The 20,913-nt window shown below is 37.4% G+C and overlaps 1 protein-coding gene across 33 annotated transcripts in view; it reads left to right on the forward strand.

Annotated features, from left to right (window-relative positions):
* ADGRL2 (adhesion G protein-coupled receptor L2) overlaps positions 1-20,913 on the forward strand; it is a 385,203-nt gene that overhangs the window by 258,971 nt on the left and 105,319 nt on the right. For all 33 annotated transcript variants that reach the window (XM_072933004.1, XM_072933007.1, XM_072933002.1 and 30 more), the window contains one exon: positions 2,261-2,450. In XM_072933004.1, the coding sequence (XP_072789105.1) occupies positions 2,378-2,450 (73 nt within the window). In that variant the 5' untranslated portion in view covers positions 2,261-2,377. The remainder of the gene's footprint in view (positions 1-2,260; positions 2,451-20,913) is intronic.

Genomic DNA, 20,913 nt, shown 5'->3' on the forward strand with positions numbered 1-20,913 from the left:
CTGTAGTATGTGTGGAATAGTTTTATGATTTTTCCTTTGGGTGCTACAGGTGAAAAATTAATCCAAACTCTTCCCAAGATTCCAGCTGAACTATCTCCAGGGCTTTTTTTGTAGAGATCGTGGTGGCAATTTTTTCTTCTTAACTCAGCAGGAGCTCCTATGCAATTTTAATTTCTGCTGAATGCAGAATGAATGTCCTTTGTGGACATTTGGATTTATTCTCTTTTAGTTACAAAAGAGTCTCAGCCCAATGTAAAAGATCTAGAGCTGGAATGTGACTGTGTCTTTATAACCACTTCAGGTCCTCCTGTCTCATCATCTAAATTCAGGTCACAGCTTGTACCTCAGGGCACAAGGGTGTGTGCCAGGGAGAGCCACACTCTACCTGTCCTGCACTCCCTTTGCTGTTGCCTGCTTCTTGTTGAAATATGTATGGAAAAAAAGTACCTGTGACTGAAGAGCACCTATCTGTAGATGGAAATTGGAGAAAGGGTTAATTTTTATGTATCAATAATAAAATCATATGGTCTCAGATGTCAGTTTCCTTTAATTTCCATATGTGAGGAATCACAAACACACTTGTGTTGTGAGAGGGATGTCTCCAGTTCTTTTAAAGAGGAGCCAAGTAAAGAAACCTGCTTGGCTATTTAATAATCTCCACAGATACACTGCCTTCATTGAGAGCCAGAGAAATTGTTCCATAATGTTTTCTGTTAATTCCCATCTTTCTCTCCTTGTGGGAAAAAAAAGAGTGTCAGTTTTGTTGTTGTTTGTGTGCTCAGGGAACAAACTTTATCATTGATTATGATTAATATTTCTACTTCTAAAAATGACCAACATATCATAGAATTTCTGTATCTGGTATTTTGTGCTCTTCATCCTTTCCACTTCTCCTTACCAAAAGGGTAAATGTATTTTTAAAGCCCTTAACATGCTCTAGTTCTCATAAGAATCATAAGTGGCCCTTAGATCCTGCCACTTAAATTTTTACACAGTGATTATTACGTGGTTTTAAAGTAACATTAATTTCAGATATCTCAGCAATATGTCCACACAGTCCTGTTCGTTTGTCCTGGAAAGACCAAGCCGATGTGACACCAGGCTCAGCCCTTTACATCCATGGTTGCTGCAGTGTTCAGTGCTCTCCAGAGTTGTTTCACATATCTGTAATATGTAGAGCCAGCTTTCTACTTAAAAATAATCTGTTCTTCTATGCGTGTTGATTTTTCTCTAGCTTCCCAAACTCTAGTAGTCAGGGCTGAAGCATGACCTAACTTCACACAGTGAGATATGGAAGAGGATGTGTGTAGTTACTCAGCTGGCTGGTGAGAGAATAGAGTCATTAGCAAAAGGGAGCACTCTGCTGTCAAATCTTCTACCACAGCTACTGCACTCTATCACTGTAATTATATTTTTCAAATGCAAATGATAGCTTGAAGAATTCTTCCTTTGGTACATCGTTCACAGGAGCAGTTCAGTTCGTATTTCTCAGTAGGAGACAAATCTTGTCTGAGGCTAAGGACAGAAGAAGGTCTCATCCGTTGTTTATTCCCTTTTCTCTGAAGATGTTTATTATGTAGAAATACAGCTAACTGTGCAGTCATATGAAGAAGCTGCCTCACCAAACAGGGTATTTTGTCAGCAAAGCAGCTGTTACTGCCTCTCTCATCCAAGGAGAGCAATCTTTGTGCAGCATGACAAGAATGCCAGAACTATGGCAGGGAGCAGACCTGCTCAGCCTTCCTGCTGCAAGGAGTTCCTGTTGTTTTCAGCCACTCCATGTTTCAAATCCCCAAGAAATATATATATATATATATATATATATATATATAATACATATATATATATATAATACATATATATATATTATAATATATAATGCCCTAGATTTCATTTTACTGTGGTTCTTTGAGGTAGAGAAATGCAGGTTGTGTCACATTTGTGGAGTCAGAAAAGCTTAGCCAACTCATCTGCAGGTCCAGTTTCTTATATTCGGTGCAAATGTTCTCCTGTTGGTTTTTTTCTTGTGTCTTAGTGCAAATACATCAGTAACACTCCTGCTTTCAACTGACATTGTGCTTAGTGATGATTGACCTTGAGAGATTAAATCCCAGAATCCTGCCAAATTCCCAGCTACAGTGCAGTGCAGGCATGCTCTCAGTTTTTACTAAAAATTTCCATCTTCATGTGAAATAAAATTTGGTATTCCAAATTATTGGTGTTCAGGTACTCATAGAATTTTTTTCTCCTTTTCTTCCAGATCCTCTGCTACTCCAGGTATGAAGATGAATAATGCAGGCCACTGGTTTCGATGATGCTGGGCTTTTATAACTGGATTCATTAAGGAATACAAAGAAAATTCTTACAGGGATCAATAATGGTGTCTTCTGGCTGCAGAATGCAAAGTTTTTGGTTTCTGCTCATTATCAGCTTCCTGCAGTGTACTGAAGGTAAGCTTTAGTTTATTTTTTACTTGGGTTTTCAGTTGAGTTAAATGGACTGTACAATTAATTTCTGTTAGATAACTTGAAGTTTGAGGATGACAAACTAAATGTAGTATATTCTAGGTTTAATTTATAAGACTCAATTGTCCCTTTTTAATGAAGAAAAGAAAATAGTTACTTTTAGGTTTGATAGTGCCATATATTGAAATTGAAATGCAATGTTCAGGCAAGTGAAGTATTAATAGTCTTGATGGATAGGTGCCTTATTTTTGGATTCTTCCTGTATATCCTTCCTTTTCTATTCTAATTGCACAACCATTTAGAAGAAATGTATGGATATGTTAAATGTGATATAAAACAACTAAATGAAATACCCATTTTACTTTTCTAATTTCGCTCACTGAAAACGAAATGGCAAACACTTCATTAAGATTAGTGCTATGCAAGTTAAATTTCAGGAAATAAAACTCAAAAGTTCATACAGAAATAGCATCTACTTGAAAATATTTTTGCTCTTTTTAGAGAAAGGAAAAATACTTCACTGCTATCAAATGTGTTTAAAATAGCTGTTAAAGAGATGAGGAAGGAAAAAGATTTTTTAAGAGGTTGCATTATCTATTCTTTATCTGTTTTTTTTTTCATAAACTATACTTCATCCAGTTAGTCTGTCTCCACAGCTGTTCTTGTGGCCCTTTTAATTAACAGAGAAACACAAATGAATGAGAAGGAAAACATGACTTATGAATTCCTAAGTGCAAATATTCGTATAGAGCTTGAGGTTGGTTTTGGGTGTAAGCATTTTGATTGACTAGATTGCAGGTGAAAAGATTGGTTTAGCAATAGAATAGCATCTCCATGCCATCTCACATTATTCAGTAATTGTTGTATAATATACAGACTTCCTTGCTGCATCTTTGTCATGATCTCACCAGTTTTTAAAGCAGATATGCACGTTACTCTGTCAAAATTCCCTGAATTTTAAGGCGAGATTTTCAGAAATACTTCTGGAAAGCTACCCTGCCTCCCCTTCTATTTCTTCCTAAATTTGTGTAAGTAAAAAGGAAGTAGTACATAAATAAAAAGTCCCTAAAATTTCAAATATTTTCTGCAGCCTTCCATGCTCACTGCATCATTTCCTAAGCTTTCTTTCCAGCCTTGCACAGCTCGGGCCGTGCTGGCAGACGAGCTTTGCTGAGATGGGTTGTTCATCTGCACGTGTGAACATCCACATCTCGGGGAGCGCGTGCTCTGAGTCCTCATGGCTGTTCCTGAACTTGGGGAAGTCTCATTTCACTTAAATAGCTTCCACAGTCAGTTTCCCATCCCTCCCCTCCTTCTTAAATGTTGCCAGGTTCTAGTAGAAAACTGGCATTTCCCAGAGCAGATCTGAGATGGTTCCGTGCTTGGTGGGACTCCTGACCTGGGAGCTGCTGTCCGGGCTCGGTCTTGGCTGTAAAATTACTTGTACAGGACAGTAAGTACAAACAGCTGGAAGATAAAATGCTTTCCAGCCTCCTTCATAGGTAAGAAAGGTAAATGTGGATTAGGAGATAGGAGTTATAAACTTTGACTGGCTGGTTTGGTAATAGCTGGTGCTAATTATAAACGCACTTACATTGCAAAAGTGGTTGCACTAGGTGAAATGTAAGGTTGTTGAAATGTAAGAAGTTGAGACATCTATTTATGGGTTTTTTTCTGAAGTTTTAAAACACTAAGGTTTTTAAAAAATTATTACTATTGCAGTTGTTTCAGATCTCTCTAGTTAATGCATTTTACAAACATTCAGGTGCTTGCAGTTTAATGCTGTGTGATGGTTGAAAACATTTGAAAGTAAAAAGGAAAAGCGGACTAACAACTTTCTGTGGTTTGGTTACAGTTGCAAACAGTAGGCTGTAAAGCATGTTTTATCTGCTGAGTTTGGAAAGGAAAAAGTCAACTGAGAACTTCTGCAGATTGAATTTTTGCCATTTTCGGAAAGTTAATTTTCATTGTCATCTGTAATATTTCAAGTTCATTTTGTTCTGTCCCTGTTTTTCTTGCTTTTAGTAGCCAGTAGCAATCTTTTGATGCTTCAGTTGTGAATTTACTTTTTTAAAGTCTATACAAGAGCTGCTTTTTCAGCTAAAAGAAACAGGGAAGGAAATTGGGAGCAGATAACAGAATCATACCAAATTAATTGTAAATTCTTAAAATAAATGAAATACTGTGGCTCTGTATACTGGAAATGAATATTAATAAAGAGTTGGCTTCCAGCCACAGAAGAAAAATGAATACTGCATTATTACACTTTCTCACAAAATTACATTGCCTTCTGCTTCAGTAATAAGAGATGCCAAGTATAACATGCTTTAGTAGCACTTCATGCCTGGAAGTATGAACATGAACAAAGGTTAAAATAAGAGCATCTAACTTTTGCTAGAAATAAGAAAATCTTTAATTCTCTTGTTGGAACGTAGTTCTTTTTTTATAGAAATCTGATGTGTATATGAAGGTTGTTGCAGTTACTGGGAGAGATAAAACCTGGCTGAATTCCCTGCTGTTTCATTTTAATGTTTCTGCACAGTTTAAAGGAGAGGAAGGGGAAATGATCCTGGGTGTGGACAAGTGATTCATTTATTCATCTAATGAAACATTTTCCAATCAAGAAAAGGCTTTATAACTCTCACACTCTCACAGCCTTAACTTTACCTCACCAGGGAATTAGCAAGCAGGCACAGTTGTACAAAGGCTGTAATTTTCTTTTTGTGTTGCCTATCCAAACAGGAATCTTATCTTCAGATAAGAAGGTCTTGGTTTTGCTTTTTTTTTTTTCCTGGCTATGTAGTCCAGATGGGATTGCTTTTGAAACAATCCATTCCTTCAGGTAAAATGCACCTGGAACAGACAAGTGCCAACAGCTGGACAGGAAAACCACACTGAGTTATTATACTTCTGGTACATCTGATCAACAAGAAGTCGATATTGTTGTGTTTGTTGTTACTGCCATCCACAGCAAGCATTGCAGCCCTAAATGAGGAAGAGACAAGAGGCTGCAAAGAGGAATGAAAAGCTCAAGTCAGGAGCTGGAGTATTACTAATCTTATTTCTGAACATTATTTTTCCATCCTTTTTTCTAGCACATTTTATATGGGCAATTCTTTCAAACTAGGGTTCTATTGCAAAGGCAGGCTGAAGGGACTGCCTTGGGAAGCAGTTTGGCTCTGCCCTGGGCAGGTGCCCGTAGGAGGCCTGGCCTGGGGACCTGGGGCAGAGCAGAGCTCCCTCTGCACTGTGCCAAAGCCATGTCTGTCCCATGTCCTTTTCTGTCCCACCCCGTGTCTGTCCCACACCATCAGGAGGGGCTTCTTGCTCAGTCCCGTGTACCTTTACTTACCTGTTTCCTACAAATTCTAGGAAGTTAATTACTTTTGACACCACCTCTTTTTTTCCCCTCATTTTTTCTCCCCTTTCTAATTAGGTGAAATCATCTAACAAGTTAGAAATTATCTGAGAAAATACAGAAAGCCTGCGAGTGAGATCACACACGTCTTGTTTCCATAGCAAAGCTGAGTAGAATGCATATTATATGTATTATTGGTTTCTCTTCAAGCAAGTTAAGACAGATACACTAATATGCATATGAAAAAAAGATGTCAGAGCTAAACATTCTGGTGTAGATTGGTTTTTGGACAGTGCAAGTTTCGGTATTTTAAGCTTTATCTTGCTTACAAAGCCCACCTTTTTGACTAGCTTTTGATGCTGTTTGTTTTTATTCTTTTCTGCTGCTTAAAAAGCACAAGTGCCTTGGAAGCGCTGAAATAATTTTCTTTGCTAACATTCTATTTTAACTAAGGTTTAATACAATTTAAATCCATTTTATTATGAATTATTATCTATGCTTTGTCCAAAGGAAGAAGCCTCATTTTTCATTATCTATTTAATTCTGTTTTCCTAAATGGAATTAATGTTATTTAAAGAAATCCAGCTTGTCTTTGCTTCTGAATGTTTGTTTTAATGAGCATTACACTAAAAAGGATATATTCCTGTAAATTCCAGCTATGCCAGCCAAAGAGCTGAGTGCTGAGCTGGAAGCAGTTCTAAGTGCATATTCAATGTTAGTGCATTTACTAAAGAAAATACTAAATACAGATAACATACTTTGGGCCACCACAAAGATATTTGCAATTTTAGGGTATTACTCCAGCTCTTCAGCTTTCTGTGAAGCCACTCAGATGTGGAGTGTCGAAGGCACATGGCACAGGTACTGAGCAAGCTGTAAAAGCATGCCAGCTTTCCTGTATGCTTACTAGGAGTATTAGTAGGACTTTGCCCAGGATAAAAATTATAAAACACTTGTGCCATGGCCTTGAGTAGAAATCAACTTCTGTTAATTAGTGGATGTAGATTCTGCAGTGAGTGAAATCCATTATGGAATCACACCAGAGCAAAGAGGAGCACTGATTTAATTTCTAGCCATGGAATTTATCACAGTGAGGGCTCTGTCAAGCCCCCAGTTAGTAGGAACCACTTGGTTTACAGAGGTTGCAAAGCATCCATAAGCACACCCAGCGTGCTGAGCCAGACTGGTATTGCCCACTCTTTGGAGGATCACTCTAATAAGCTTAATGCTTTCTTTATTTATATCATATATACCTGGTATGTATTAGGGTTCTTTAGCAATTTTTTTTTTTTTCTTAATCGGTTAATGCAGATTAATCAGTTAATTCAGAATTGTTCTGAAGAAAGCAACTGCTGCTCTGGGTCCTTTTTTTCTGTCCTGAAACATCATACTTTTCAGTGCATGCTTTTCCTGGGATATCTCTCTTTTCTTTTCTGAGGGAGGGCCAACATATCATCTAAAGAGAAAATTTATCTAAACGGCAAGACCAAACTTCTTCATAAAGAAGAATGTCTGTTAGGCTTTTCAGCTGCATTTCCAAAAAAGAGACTGACAGACTGCCCAAAAAATCCAGAGATACTTTAACATGCTGGCAGTGTTTATATATTTGTATATGTATTCCTGGAGTACTGTGGTCTGCAGCATTCTACGCTGTAGCATTACATTTTTGAAACCGAAACAATGCCATCACTATTTCAAAATGTGGAAGAACCATGTAGAAGGATGCATGGAAGAAAAATTTTAAATACAGTACTTACATTTAAATTAAAATTTGCTAGGAAGTATTAGTGTAAGAATCTTACGATTTAAGCAAAGAAAATAATATAAATGCATAATTACTATGAGATTATTAATAATATTATTATTTTGATATGCTATCTTCTCAGTTACTGAAAAACATTGTCCTTTATAAGGGGAGATTTTGCATATTCTTGGGCTCTGTGTTCAGAAGAAAAAACCTGTAATGTGTAAAATGATAGAAGTGCAGTGTGTTGTGGTAAGGGCAGGTGCTGTATTTTTAGATCCCTCTCAGCTGCTGCTGGAGTTTGCTGTCTTTAGTTGCTGTAACCTTGGTGGGTCTCAGAGGGTGAGGTGAGCTGTGCTGATGACCAGAGCAGTGAGGGGGTTTGTTTAACCTTCAGCTGACCGGCACTGATATTATTGCCTAAGGGGCATTTTTATTTGTTAAATGTAAATCTGGGGATATTTTAGATTAGTTTATTATGATAAAGGGACCATTGTAGGAATACAGTAGCAGAATTTGGACATGTCTTTTAAAAAGAAAATAGGCTTTATTAGTATTCTATACTAAATAGAGAAAAACATATAATTTATTTTTTATTGAGTTTTGTTTTAAAAATCTTTATTTTTCATCTTCTGTTTTTTGTCAAGTGGAAGAATGCTGCTTGTGTTAGTAGCAAGGTTTTTTAATATAGTTTTAACATTTTTTTATATTGTACTTTCAGGTCATAAGTAAAATGTAAGTATAACTGCCTGAAGCATCTGATATCAATGAATGCTTCAGCACTGGTTTTCTTATTGCATTTAGTGTCCTTATGATCAGATTATAACAATTATCATAAAGTATAATGATTTTAGGTTTAATATTTGTTGCCAAGTTCTACATGCACAAAATGGGTTTTATATTTGCAAGTAGATCCATTGATGCTCATGATCTACCTCTGTGAGTAAAAGGTGCAGAAAGTCATAGTCTGTGCTAATTGTATATTGCATGGATGGATGTGTTGATAGCAAGAAGCTTATGTAGGATAAGGGCACTACAGAAAAATGACTTACACAAATGGCTCTAAAATATGTTTCATGTATGTGCCCATTTCCATGTTTGTGCTAGCGTTCCAAATTGTGTTACATGAGGAAGAGGAGATAAAACTATTCACAGAGAGAAATTCCTAGCTTGTCCATCCATACTCCCATCATAAAGGCACTTAATAGTATAGGAGCTCCTAACAATGGCAAAGACACACTTGAAAATTATCTGACCTTTAGTGGTGGTTAATTGTTGTCATCTTTATTCATCACTGTTGTTTTTGTAGAAGAATATTTACAGTTCCTCCTTTTGATTTTTTTTGTTTGTTTTGTTTGTTTTTTATGTTTGGGTTGTTATTTTAAATAAAACTCAAGAATACTGGATGCTTTTCTAGTCATAAGTACTTTTTTTTTTCCAGGAATACTAAATTTTTTACATTTTCAACACAGGGTATATTTTGTATGTGTGCCTCTGTAGATGAATCATACAGACATAGTATAGTAAATTGAATATGCAGTTCTTTTTGATAGTAGGAACTGAAAAAAATCCTTTTGCGCAAGGTGTTCCAAATTTCTACCATTCCAGAAAGAGTCTCAAACTACTCTATTGGCCTTCAAAACCCAACTGTGCTAAAGCTCTGTGTGTTTCTATAATCTCTACCTCCTTGCTTTCGTTTGAAGTATAAAGAAATGGAGCTGTATGAATGTCAGCTCTGTTTATGGCTCTTTCTTTCATCAGGGAGACAATTCATCCATGTCCCGTTGACATTAAGGTAACCTGTGTAAGTGCACTTGGGGGTGTTGCCAGTGGTAGAGGAGACTCCCTGCTTGTACCTTCTGAGCTTGGACCAGTCCAGGTGGCTGAGAATGTTTAATTATTTTTGTTTTCTCGATTTATCCTAGTATAATAATCCCTGATGTTTTCTTGGTGTATAAAAGATGTGTAGGGGAGACTAGTTGGGAAGCAAAATGAATTTTTTTTTCATCTGTTGCCTGAGCAACCCATACATGTGAGAAACCCAGGGGGACCACATAACTTTCAGTTGTTGGATACAGCGAGTTTTATGAGGGATCTCGGCGATGGAAGGAAAGCTGGCTTTTGTGTTCTCCCTTGTCGGGGATTTTGATGTCTCTCCCAGGAGTTAGGTAGTTTTGTTCTCTTCCAGCAGAAAGTACAATTAATGCAAGGTGCTGTTGGAGCAATTTTCTTGTTAAACTTGAATTAGGTAATTCATTTAGGAAACCTGAGAGGAAGTTGACACTGAAACCAGATTCGCCTATGTGCTGAACAGTTGGAAAAGCAATGGGAAATGTTTGCCTTTTATAGGCTTTAGTGCTGTTTCATATCGCTTCTGTTTTAACCATCTTTTGAATGAGCTTCACTCCGATTTTCCTGTTTGCCGCTGCTCCTGTGCCTGTGATTAGATCTGCCTTCCACTGTATTTCTCCCACTGAGCTACCCTGGTTCATTTCGCTCAGGCTTGTGAATTGCCTCTAATTGCACAATGTTACTAGAATTAAGTGCCTACTTATTCTGCAACATTGTACCATTTGCCATTGAAAGTCTATTGGAAAAGTCTGTGTTCTAGCTGAGCACTGATCGTGCTTTTTAGTGGCTTAAGATAAATATGCTTTTAGTAAACAAAACTGAACAGTTTGTTGCTTATGCTTTTGCATCATTTAATTTGCAACAGATGAAACTGGCATGCGTGAAGAGTGAAGCATGGAAAGTACTAGAGGGCAAACGGGTGGTTTGTGATGTGGATTATTACCCATAAAGATGGATAGGGTCCACAAAACATCACTTCATGTATTAATGCACCAGCTGGGGGAAAAAAATCTATCAGCATATTATATCATGCATAAACTGCTTGGTTTAGGCCTCCAATTCAAATCCTGCTCAGTAATCTTCTCTATTTTTTTGCTAGTCTGTAGATCTATATATGTATATAGATCTTCCTAGATATAAAAAGCATCTGTACATTTTTAAAAATTCGCAATACAAAAAGGCTGGAACTCATCCATATGTAAATTGTCTTGAAGGATTTGTGATACAATGTTTTGTTTGCAGTGTAAACTGAGTGCTGATAGAAAAACAGTCAGAAATGCATCTAAACTTTCCTTTACCTGTTACAAATAATCTAATGAAGTAGCAATTATTTTATGCTTTATATGTAACAATATAACAATTATTTTGCTGTACAAATTATTTCAAATTTCGCACTGATAAATCAACAGAGTACTGACTCAGTCCTGAGAACAATTCCTGATATGATATTTAGTCTTATCTCTTTGATGCATTATCTTCTGGCTCTTAGATTTGTCATGGACTCATTTTAACTGTATTTCTATGTTGCCATTTTGAAGTATGAAGAGAAGACTTTCTGAATATTTGCTGTTAAAAATTAGTCATCATATTAATGTTATTTGTAGCAGACTCAGTGATTCTGACTTTATTTACTTCAAAGCCTTATCTGGTTTGATTCTTTTTATTCCTTTTTTTTATATGGCTGATTAAAAAGAAAATAGTGACAATAACTGGGAAAAAAACTAGTAAAGAATTCTTTGGTCAAGGTATGAATGATTATGAAATAATCAAAATTCATTATCTTGATCTTCTTTCCATTTGGAGTAAGGGATAAGGTTGTAACAGAGGTAAAAAAAAGTGCATTTAGAAGGATTCAAGGATGTTAAGCAACAATAAAACTCTGTAACCATTTAAATGACAGCAGCTGACTATTTGAATTAACTTTGTGTTTGGCTTAATTTTGGGGCCTAATTATTCCTTACTTACGTGAGTTGATTTCTATTATACAATACTGCAGGGATTTGTAGCTAAGGCAACTAAAGGAATCATTTTACATAAAGTACTTTTGTTCAACTGATTAGGCAGGTAAAAATGGAATGATAGGAAATGGGAACTCTTGTCTGATAAGGGCCAGTGAATTGTTACCAATGACACTATGAAGAAATAACACAAGGGAATCTCATTACTAAAGATCTTGAAAATTTTTGGCAACTTGTTTGTATCTTGATAGGGTGGTGTTAGTTAACTGTTCACAAGCAATTCTCTGGAGTATTAACAGTAAAAAGACAATGCATATTTTTGTTATACCTTGGTTTGGCCTGCATGAGGTGGATATTTCTAGATGCTTGTTAACTAAAAAAATTGTTCTTAGAAGGACTTTTTAATATGTATTTATTTATGCCAGTTAAGCATTTAAACGGGCAAAAGATGCAATCTTCATTGCGTGATATTTCACGTTTTAGACATAAAATCATTTTTAGACATACAATATATCTCCAACATCCCACTTATTTAGAATTACTGTTCCATGAAAATAGTTCTCAATTATGCTACATTCTTAAGATAACCTGGGGGAATTAAAAGAGAAGGAGGTATTGGAATAAAAGCCTCTGGAATCAATTCCTGCTTTAATGCCCACACACATATATAGCCTTCATTTGGAATAATTTTTCAACAAATTGGCTGCATAGTTGGAGCTTAAACCTGGGTAGTTCTATGCATCTATAGATAGATACAGATATAGAGAGATATATTTTGCCACTGTGAACATATATGCTCAGTTAAAATTTCCTTTTTATTCTTTGAGCATTTATAAAGTCATGCCTCCTAAATTAGATCTGCAGCCTAAGTAGGTCTTTCCTCTTGATTATAATAGACTAACTTCCCTAGATTTAGAATGCTTAATTTTGATTTCTCTCCATTTTTCAAGCTCAACTTTTTTAGTTTCCTCAACCAAAATATTGAAGGTTACAAGAGTGCTTATTCTGCTGACAACACAATAGCATGTCTGCAACCTAAACTATTAAGTCTGTTTGTAGAGCTGTCAACTTTGCCCATGTCACTTCAATATACACCTAGACCTTACAGTCAGATACTTTAGAGAAGCACTGCAGTTGTTTTCTGTGTTTGTTGTGTTTAGGAGGTCAGAACTTGGAGTGCCTCTGAGGTTAATGGAAGGCTTTGATGCTGTTTAAAGGGAGGAAAAAACCCCACTCATAAAGCATATGCTAAAATGTGTAACAGCACTTTCTAAATTAGATCCCAAATAAATGCTTAAAACAATAAAATCAGACAATAATAAATGCATCTCTTTCCTCTCTCTTGAAAAATTCCATTTTTTAATGGAAAATTCATATTTTTGATAATGTATCTGCTGTTAACATATCTGCTGCTACATGCTTTCAATTAGTGCTGCTGACAAGTTATTTAGGAAAGTCTCTGGAGCATGGGGAGATGTGTACAGCTTCTCTGTGTCTGGTGTTTGCTTTCCAAAGTGAAAGGATTCAAGATTTAATTATCAGAAGATGTTTGCAGTAGGCAGTGTGCCTTGGAAAGGCCGTCAAGGGCGAGGCCGCAGGTGCCCTCTGTGCAGCTGGGCAGGGGGACGCAGGGGACATTCCTGCAGGGGACATTCCTGCCGTGGGAGCTGACATCACAGAGGGTCCTGCACACGGGTGGGGTCAGCCTCAGGACACTGAGCTGCAGCGTTTCCATCTGGTGCTGGTGGAAGTGCTGACTCCTGCTCTGTCACCCACCAGCTCCCTTGTGCTCTCTCTGGCACCCTGTGGGGCAGGAGGCAGGGCTGGCAGGGCACAGCCTTTCTTCCCCCCAGCCTCTTCCCTGACCCATGTCACCCTGACATTTGACAGCTGGGAGAGGTGTAGGTCATGGTGGAGCTGTCAGAGTGCTTCACCCTTAAACAGATGAAACACCAGTGAGATCTGTGCATCCACTGAAGCTTGGGAAACCACTATGCCAGTTGAATGGGTGTTTTCTTTTCAAGGTGGAAAACTGGTCTAGAGCATGTTCTCTGTTGGAATACAGTGCCAGTTTGACACTTAACCTGATTAATGTTCCTTCGTGGGACCCTGTCTTTTAAAGTCAGAGTATCTAAAGCCTCATTCTCCTTGATTTAATTATGAAGATGGTGAAGGGTATCCCAAATTGTCTGCAAGGGTTTACAAATGCACATATGAAGACAAGCCTATGTGACTTTATATTGGTGTGCTGGGTAGATCCAGAGTTGCATCTGATTTCTGTCCCGAGGAGGGAAACAAGATTTTTCCAAAGGGTTCATTTCTCAGATAAATTAGCCCTTTCAAGACTACTTTAGGGATTTTAAGAGTGCATGTACTTTTACTGGAACAGAAATTGCCTCATTATGTCTCAGTCCTTCGGATTTTTTTTTTTTCCACTGGTAGTCAGTACTGAAAGCCTCAAAAGAAGATGCCAAAATACTTAAATGCACAAAGTAGCCTGCTTAGAGTGTACGTATCTTAATTATCCACTGTCACTGAGTACCAGCAGATATTTCTTGACTCATTGCTTAGAATTAAAAAAAAGTATTTAATTTTGAGTTTTGGAGTCCATTAAAGTGGCCATTAATCTTCTTGTCTTTTGTCAACTTTACTTTTCAAATATATTATCACAGAACATGTTTCTCCATCTCTCACTTCTCAATGCATTTTCAGATCATTTAAGGAGTATAGTAAATAATACTGTTGCCTTGTAAATTTTGCCATCCTGTTCCCTCCCTCCACCCTCTCCATCATCCTTTTCTGATAATCAACACCACTTCACAGACCTCAGCTGTGCAGAGGAAATCATTCTGCTTCTCTACATTGTTTTCCTTAGCCTTGCTTGGTCACCTAATTCAGCAAACTCATCACTTCTCACACAAAAGAAGCTTCCTACTTTTGTTGTACTTAAGAAATTTCTAGTTATGAGATCATTGGAAAGCATTTTGGAAAAAACACCTGTGAGTTTAAGATGTGTACAGAACACAGGCGTGGAAAAACATACTAAAGAGTCAAGAGACAAAACCTTATAAGACTCATAATTTGCCAGTTTGTTTACTTTTATATATTGGTACAAGTCATAGTGTCAGATACTTTCCTCTAATTTTGCAGCACAGCTATAAATTTTGCTATATCTAATTGCAACAATCTTCTTCTGCTCAGCCAATTTTTTTTTTATTCTTGCTGAGCAAGTAGTGTGTTTATATGAAAAATACTTTTATATATAAATTTGGTTTACAGATGTTTAAGGGATTGTAATTTTCCCTTTAAAGTCAAGCTTAATTTTTTATATGTTTTTTTTTTTTTTAATGGAAAGGTTTTATGGCCAACACATGCCTCATGAGAAAAGGAAGAAGTTACAGATGGTCCAGAGTAGAGGGTCTGTTTCATACATAAAAACTTCATGTCAGCATTTCAACAGAGCAGTTTCTTAGGGTATCTCTGTTATCACTGACACTTTCACATTGACAAGCATATGGGATGTAGTGCTGAATGTGTAAATTGAAATGATCACATCTAGCATTTCCCTGTACCAGGTGCCAGCTTGCTGCTGCAGCTCTGCACTTAATGTTGAAGGAGGAGTGCTAGAAATAGTTTCATTTGCTAATTATCTCTTATCTCCAGCTCATAGTCCTTGGGCAAACAGCTTACCCAGGTATTTTTGAGAACGCCTATCTGGACAGTGCAGGACTGCAGGTGGTCCTGTGGTGACAGTACAGAGTGCAGAACATGTAAGAAGTCTCCATCCATCTGTGCATGAGGTGGTGGTGGGGTTTTTTTCTCTCTTTTTTTTTAAGTCTTCAGTGAAGAACAGAAGATAAATTTGTGGTAATTTTTCTATCCTTATAAAGTTTGTGTGAAAAGCAGAAGACTGCCATTCCACAGCCCAAGAAAAATGTGTGCATGTGTGTGTTACATTTGAGGGGTTTGTGATAACAAACCTGATTGTCCTGTCTTGTGATTTCAGTGGAAAGAAAAGTATGTACGTGCCAGTGAGAGTTTTGCAAGGACTTGCAAGTTAAAATAAATAAAACCCGGTGGTTTAAGGAAGAGGTAGAATCTAAATTGCCTCTTAGTTCTCCTTTTCCAGGATCCAGTTTAACAGGATTATATAATTTTACTAATAACACTTTGATCTGTCATTTATACAAAAAGGCAGGCTTTCCAAAGCATTTGCCTTACATGTTCTTTTTGGGCTAGACTTAATCACTTGCAGAACTGATAATATTTTCTCATTCTTTAAAAATTCACATTAGAGTCTTAAGCTTAATAGGACTGTGGTTTGAGTACAGAATGTTAAAAGGAACCATTTAATTCATAATCCAGTAATTCAGACAGCTAAATTATCCCTCCCTTTCCCTGATATTTAGTAAAATGAATCCAAAGAAACTTCAGAAATGTTGCTGTCATCCAATTGCCCCTTTAGGTTTCTTTATTGCTGTACAGAACATTCCTTACTATGATTAAGTGCAACATCTGTTAGTTTATGATTTCTCCTTGCATTTTTCCACCCTTCTTATAGGAGTTACAGTTTCCATTCTTAGGCATTCTATACAGGCTAAAATTTATGGTGTTTGTTCATGAGTCTGAGTGAACTGAGCATCTCAGTTATATATATTTGCCCAAGACAATTTTGTTACTAGTTGTACCTTTACAATTGTTCTATTTCTTGCCTCTAGTTTTTAATATTTACTAGTACTCAGCAACTTGTTAATTAAGGAAAAAACACCACACCTAACAAACAAAACCAAGAAAAAAAAGCCCCCTCCCCCCCCAAACCAGCCCAAAGGGGAAAAGAACCCCCAGCCTGTAGTCCCAAATGAAAAGATGCTGGAGAAATACTTGAGCATGCAATTACTGTATGCAAATCAGGCTGCTTTAAAACTTGGGGTGTGGTTTTGTGTCGTGGAGTGGATCTCTTCTCTTTGCACATCTGAACTACTGCCAGTGCATGTTCTGTGCAGAGGTCAGTTTGCTTCATGGGCTTGGGGGTGCAGTGTCCCAGATTCTCATGGGGTTCAGTCCTGGGAGTTCCCTGCCCTGCTCTGGAATTGGGGTTTTCCTCCTGCAGCCCAGCCTGGACTGCTGGATCCCCCAGGCCCCCCAGCAGCTGGGGCTTGGCCCCAGTCCAGCACCAGCCTGGGTTGTTTCCAAGCCCTGGGAGTGGCTGGGCACTGATGGGGCCATGCAATGCAGCTTCAGGATGGATCAAATTAACTCTGAAACTATTTCCTCAATCTCCCGCCGCTGTTCTAGTTTTAACAAAGCTTCAGTTTTCTATCCTAAAAGCAGGGATTTTTAAGTGTTGATAATGCTTAGAGATGGAGGCAGCTGCTGTGGGTTCTTAGGTGTTACTGAAAGTGTGTTAATGGATGCCATTAGGCATTGTACCTGTATTTTAGGTGCCTAAAACATAGTTATGAGACTGGGAGAGTGGTGTTATCCAGCTCTTGGTTCTGTTGAATTTCATTAACCTGAAGGAAATGGGTAAATAACAAAGACCAAAAAGCATCCTGAGCCCAGGAATTTATTCCAGGCCTCTGAAGAAGTCATTTACCTTGTTCAAGGGGTCAGTTCTTTCTATGACTCCTAGACCAGGAAAAACAGGTTTTTTCAGAGAATACCTCCAGGCCAGGTAAGGCCCCAGACCTTTTAACTCTGATTTTCATTATAATGGCTTTCCCAGTCCAGGCATGAATAGACATCTGGGAAGCTGATCTGTTAATCCTGAAATAGCCTGAGCAGAAAGTCAGATCAGACATTTCTTGTCTTTCTGATATTTGTTGTAGCAGTTTCATAAGTTTTACTGTGAGAGTTATGATGAGCTCAGCAGGGATTGATCATGTAGAAAACTGAATGCAGAGAAAACTGGACACTTTCACAAAATTCACAATACAAAATCATGTCTCTAAATTAAATTACAATGGAAAAATATTAAGTGATTTTAAGAGTAATGTTGATGACATCAAATTTTAAGAAGAGTAGTTATTAAAATTAAGCAAAAATTCTAATAATATTAAGCAAATTCAGTTTCTATATACTTTAAATTTACTGCTTGCCTTTAGTACTATGCTGTGTTATGTCTTATAACTCCAACATAATGATTATTTGAAGGATAGTTTGGTTTTTTCAATTTTTGCATTGCAATGTGTGTTTCTTTTGGATTTATACTTTCTTTTTGCTCTTCAACTTTATATCATTAAGACTATTTTGAAGAATACGTAGGAGGAGATAAAGGTTGAGCTGCAGAAGTAAACTCTTCCATTGTTTTCATCATACTGGTATTTCCTATGGTCAGCATGTAATCTCCTTTGTTCTGTCAACAGTCAAAAAGTATTTAAGCACATTATTGTGCAGGTCAGTTCTATTTCAATATAAAGCTATCACTATTCTCACGTATTTTCTTATGATTTCATTGTTCACATGGTGAGCAGTGGGTACCACAGGGATGGCACTTTCTGTGCTCAGGTTGTGCTTTCCCTGCAGAAGCGGCTGGATTTGTGCAGAAGGCAATAGATCAGCTATTTTAAGAAACACACCTTTCACCTTTTAACATGGCAAATTTTCTTTTACTGAATCTTAGCAAAGCAATTGGTTATTAAAACTGTAACGGAATCTCAGATTTGTTTTGTTTACTGCTTTCACTTAAGTTTCAGCTGGAGGAAACTGCATTTTGTAGTGACAAGACTTCTCAACTGGTACAAAACTGTAATGGACAGATAGTGTAGATGCTAGCCAAAGCACTAAAAAAGAGGCATTAGGCAATATGTAAGCTATGTGTATGCTGAATATTTGTTTTTGAATATGTGTTTCTGAATATTTGAGATTTATAATCTGAAGTTCTGCATTATAGTACAAGTTGAATCTCATTTGAATGAAACATGATGCCCTGGTTCAAGAAGTGTGGTGTCCTACCTAGTTACAATTCTTAAAAAAATAAATTTTTACTCCAGAAAGCAGAAGGGGGAAAAATTAATTTCCATAGCTGTATTTGATATGACTAGTTTTGGAAATTGTGAAAGGCAGGGATGCCTAAGGAGAGTTTTGATGGAAGGGAGAGGAAGGTAGCCCTAAGCAAAAGCTGTGAGCAGCCCTGGAGGGACTCCATCTCTAACAAAGGAACAGAGAAATGTAGCTGGGAATAACTCTCTGAAGTGAGTTAGCTCTGGGTAACGGAGGAGCTCAAAAACCTGCGAGTAAACCAAGAGAAGTGCAAGAGCTAGGAAGGGTTTGCTTGGGAAGGAAGCTCTACTTTTTTGCTTTTGTATTTTACTTAAATTCTTTTCTGTTTTCTAATCAAGGAAGTGACCCTTTCACAGCTCTCAGTTTTTAAAACTGTTTACCGACCTAACCTGAACAGGGCGTGTTCAGGACAGGGGACAACAGCACTGGGATGCATTTCCTGCAAAACTGCCAGCAGCAGCCTGGCAAGTGGGGTTGAGTGTCAGACCAGAGAAAAATGTTCCCCTGGCTGATGCCTCACAGGTGCCCCGTTTGGCAAGAGGCAGATTGCAACAAGACAAGATGATCCTGCAGGGTGGGAGGAAGAAAATTCTTCTTATGCAGGAAAAGCTGCGGCCTCTCAGGCTAAATAATTGTGCGCAAGACTTCTGTAATGGGTAACATGCAGTTTGTCACATGGAACCTCAAAACAATGAAAAACAAATATTGCAGCTCTTCTAGTCCATTTTTGGACTAGAATATTTGGAAGGTGTCTGAGGGAGAAAAACCTTTGTTCACCTATTCCAACTTTCTCTGCAACTTGAGTGGGGTTGAACCAAAACAAATAAAAACACTTAGCCATATGAACACAATATGCTTTTAAGTAAAGAGTAAAAACAACTGAATTAGCACTACAATTAAAATATGTCTGTGGTGTTTTTTACATTGTTGACGCTCTAAAGGGGTTAGAAATGGTAACATATATCTTGCATCTCTCTTGAACCTGGTTGTAAAGCTGTAATAATCTCGTGAAAGATCAGACCCTCTCAATTCCTCGTCTGCAGAACTTTCATTTTCTCTCTCATTTCCCCTTCAGCTGTTTTTACTATATTTCTGCCTTGTCTATAATAAAAAAAAAATATTTAAAACTCATGTCTGTTTTCTTTTGTAGTATTTCCCTTTGGGGCAATTCTTAATCTCCCAGAAGCATCAAAATGCTCAAGTTAATGTTGGTTTAGTGGCCAGTCCAGATAAGAAAGCATTCTTTAGTTCTTTAGTGCATATTCTTGTATCTTTCTTTCCCCTTTCACCCAGTAGGATTGTGGATTTCTAGAAAGGTTTGGAGTTTAGGCTGCAGATGTGTTCAGCTGCTAGTCTCTGCCTCCCACCAGCCTACCCTATTTCCTTGCCAATTCAAACAGCACTTTCCATATTTTCTTAATGAAATTCAGTTCACCTTACTCAGCCTAATGTGAGTACTAGAGGGATGTATTAATTTAGCCTCGAAACTTGATTTGTGAGTTATCTCAGTTCTATCAGCCTAGGTGCTTGTTCAGACTTGGATCCAAGTCGCAGGAGGGAAAATTTCTTGCTTGAAATTTTAACTGCAATTTCTAGGCATAGCTAGCATTATCGATGTATGAAAAATTAAGTTGTCTCATTACTCTTCACTTTACAGAGGTGAGAAGTGTGTCAGCACCTGCCCAAAATGAGAAGTCTTTAAGATTGGGCTTATTTTATTTATTGGTTAAATTTCATCTCTTCCCTAGGTGCTTATTAGTTTTTGCCTTCTTTACCTGTCTAAAAGACTCCTACTGAAATAAACAGGAAGCCATGCTGTGCATCTGGGGACAGTGCATGGCCCTTTTGTGTTTTGCTGTAAGGGTCTGTGCTGCTGTGGTACAAGTCTTATAATTTGAAATACATATTCTGCATTTTAAGCCATAAGAGAAGTGGAAAAAAAAAAAAAGACATGGCTATGAAGTTTTTTTTTCATCTGCATGGAAAATGTGGTTCTCCTGTTAACACTGTTTATGCAGTTAGTAAGGAAAAAACCTGGCTGAAAGAAAGATATGTATCAGTAAAATTCAAAATAATTGGCATCAAGATAGTAGAAAAAAAAAGTCACCGAGATGTAGCTTATTTTTAAAATTAAGGCTTTGAAGTTTTTTTAAAAGTGTGGTTTTTATTTTGACATAATTATATACATGTTACCAGCATTTCAGTGAAGACGACATTTCCTGAAACAAAACACATCATTTATAAAGGCTGTTGAAAAATCAGCTCTCAAATTATTCTGACTTCAGTGGTATGAATTACACATGTAAGCAGAGCCTTTAACATAAAATGACTGCGGCACCGGCATCATCTTTCATCTCCTTTGCCTGCCCTGTCTCACACTTACTCCATCGCTTGGAAAGGTCAGATCTGTTAGTGTAAATGGTCCTGTACCCCAGTACAAGCAATAGCAAGGACAGGCAAAGGAGTCTGTGTTATGGAGGATTATCAGTGTGTTGCTTTGTCTATATTACACTAATTAATTAAATTACTCAATCC

This window comes from Taeniopygia guttata, chromosome 8 (genome assembly GCF_048771995.1).
Source record: "Taeniopygia guttata chromosome 8, bTaeGut7.mat, whole genome shotgun sequence".
Classification (NCBI taxonomy): domain Eukaryota; kingdom Metazoa; phylum Chordata; class Aves; order Passeriformes; family Estrildidae; genus Taeniopygia; species Taeniopygia guttata.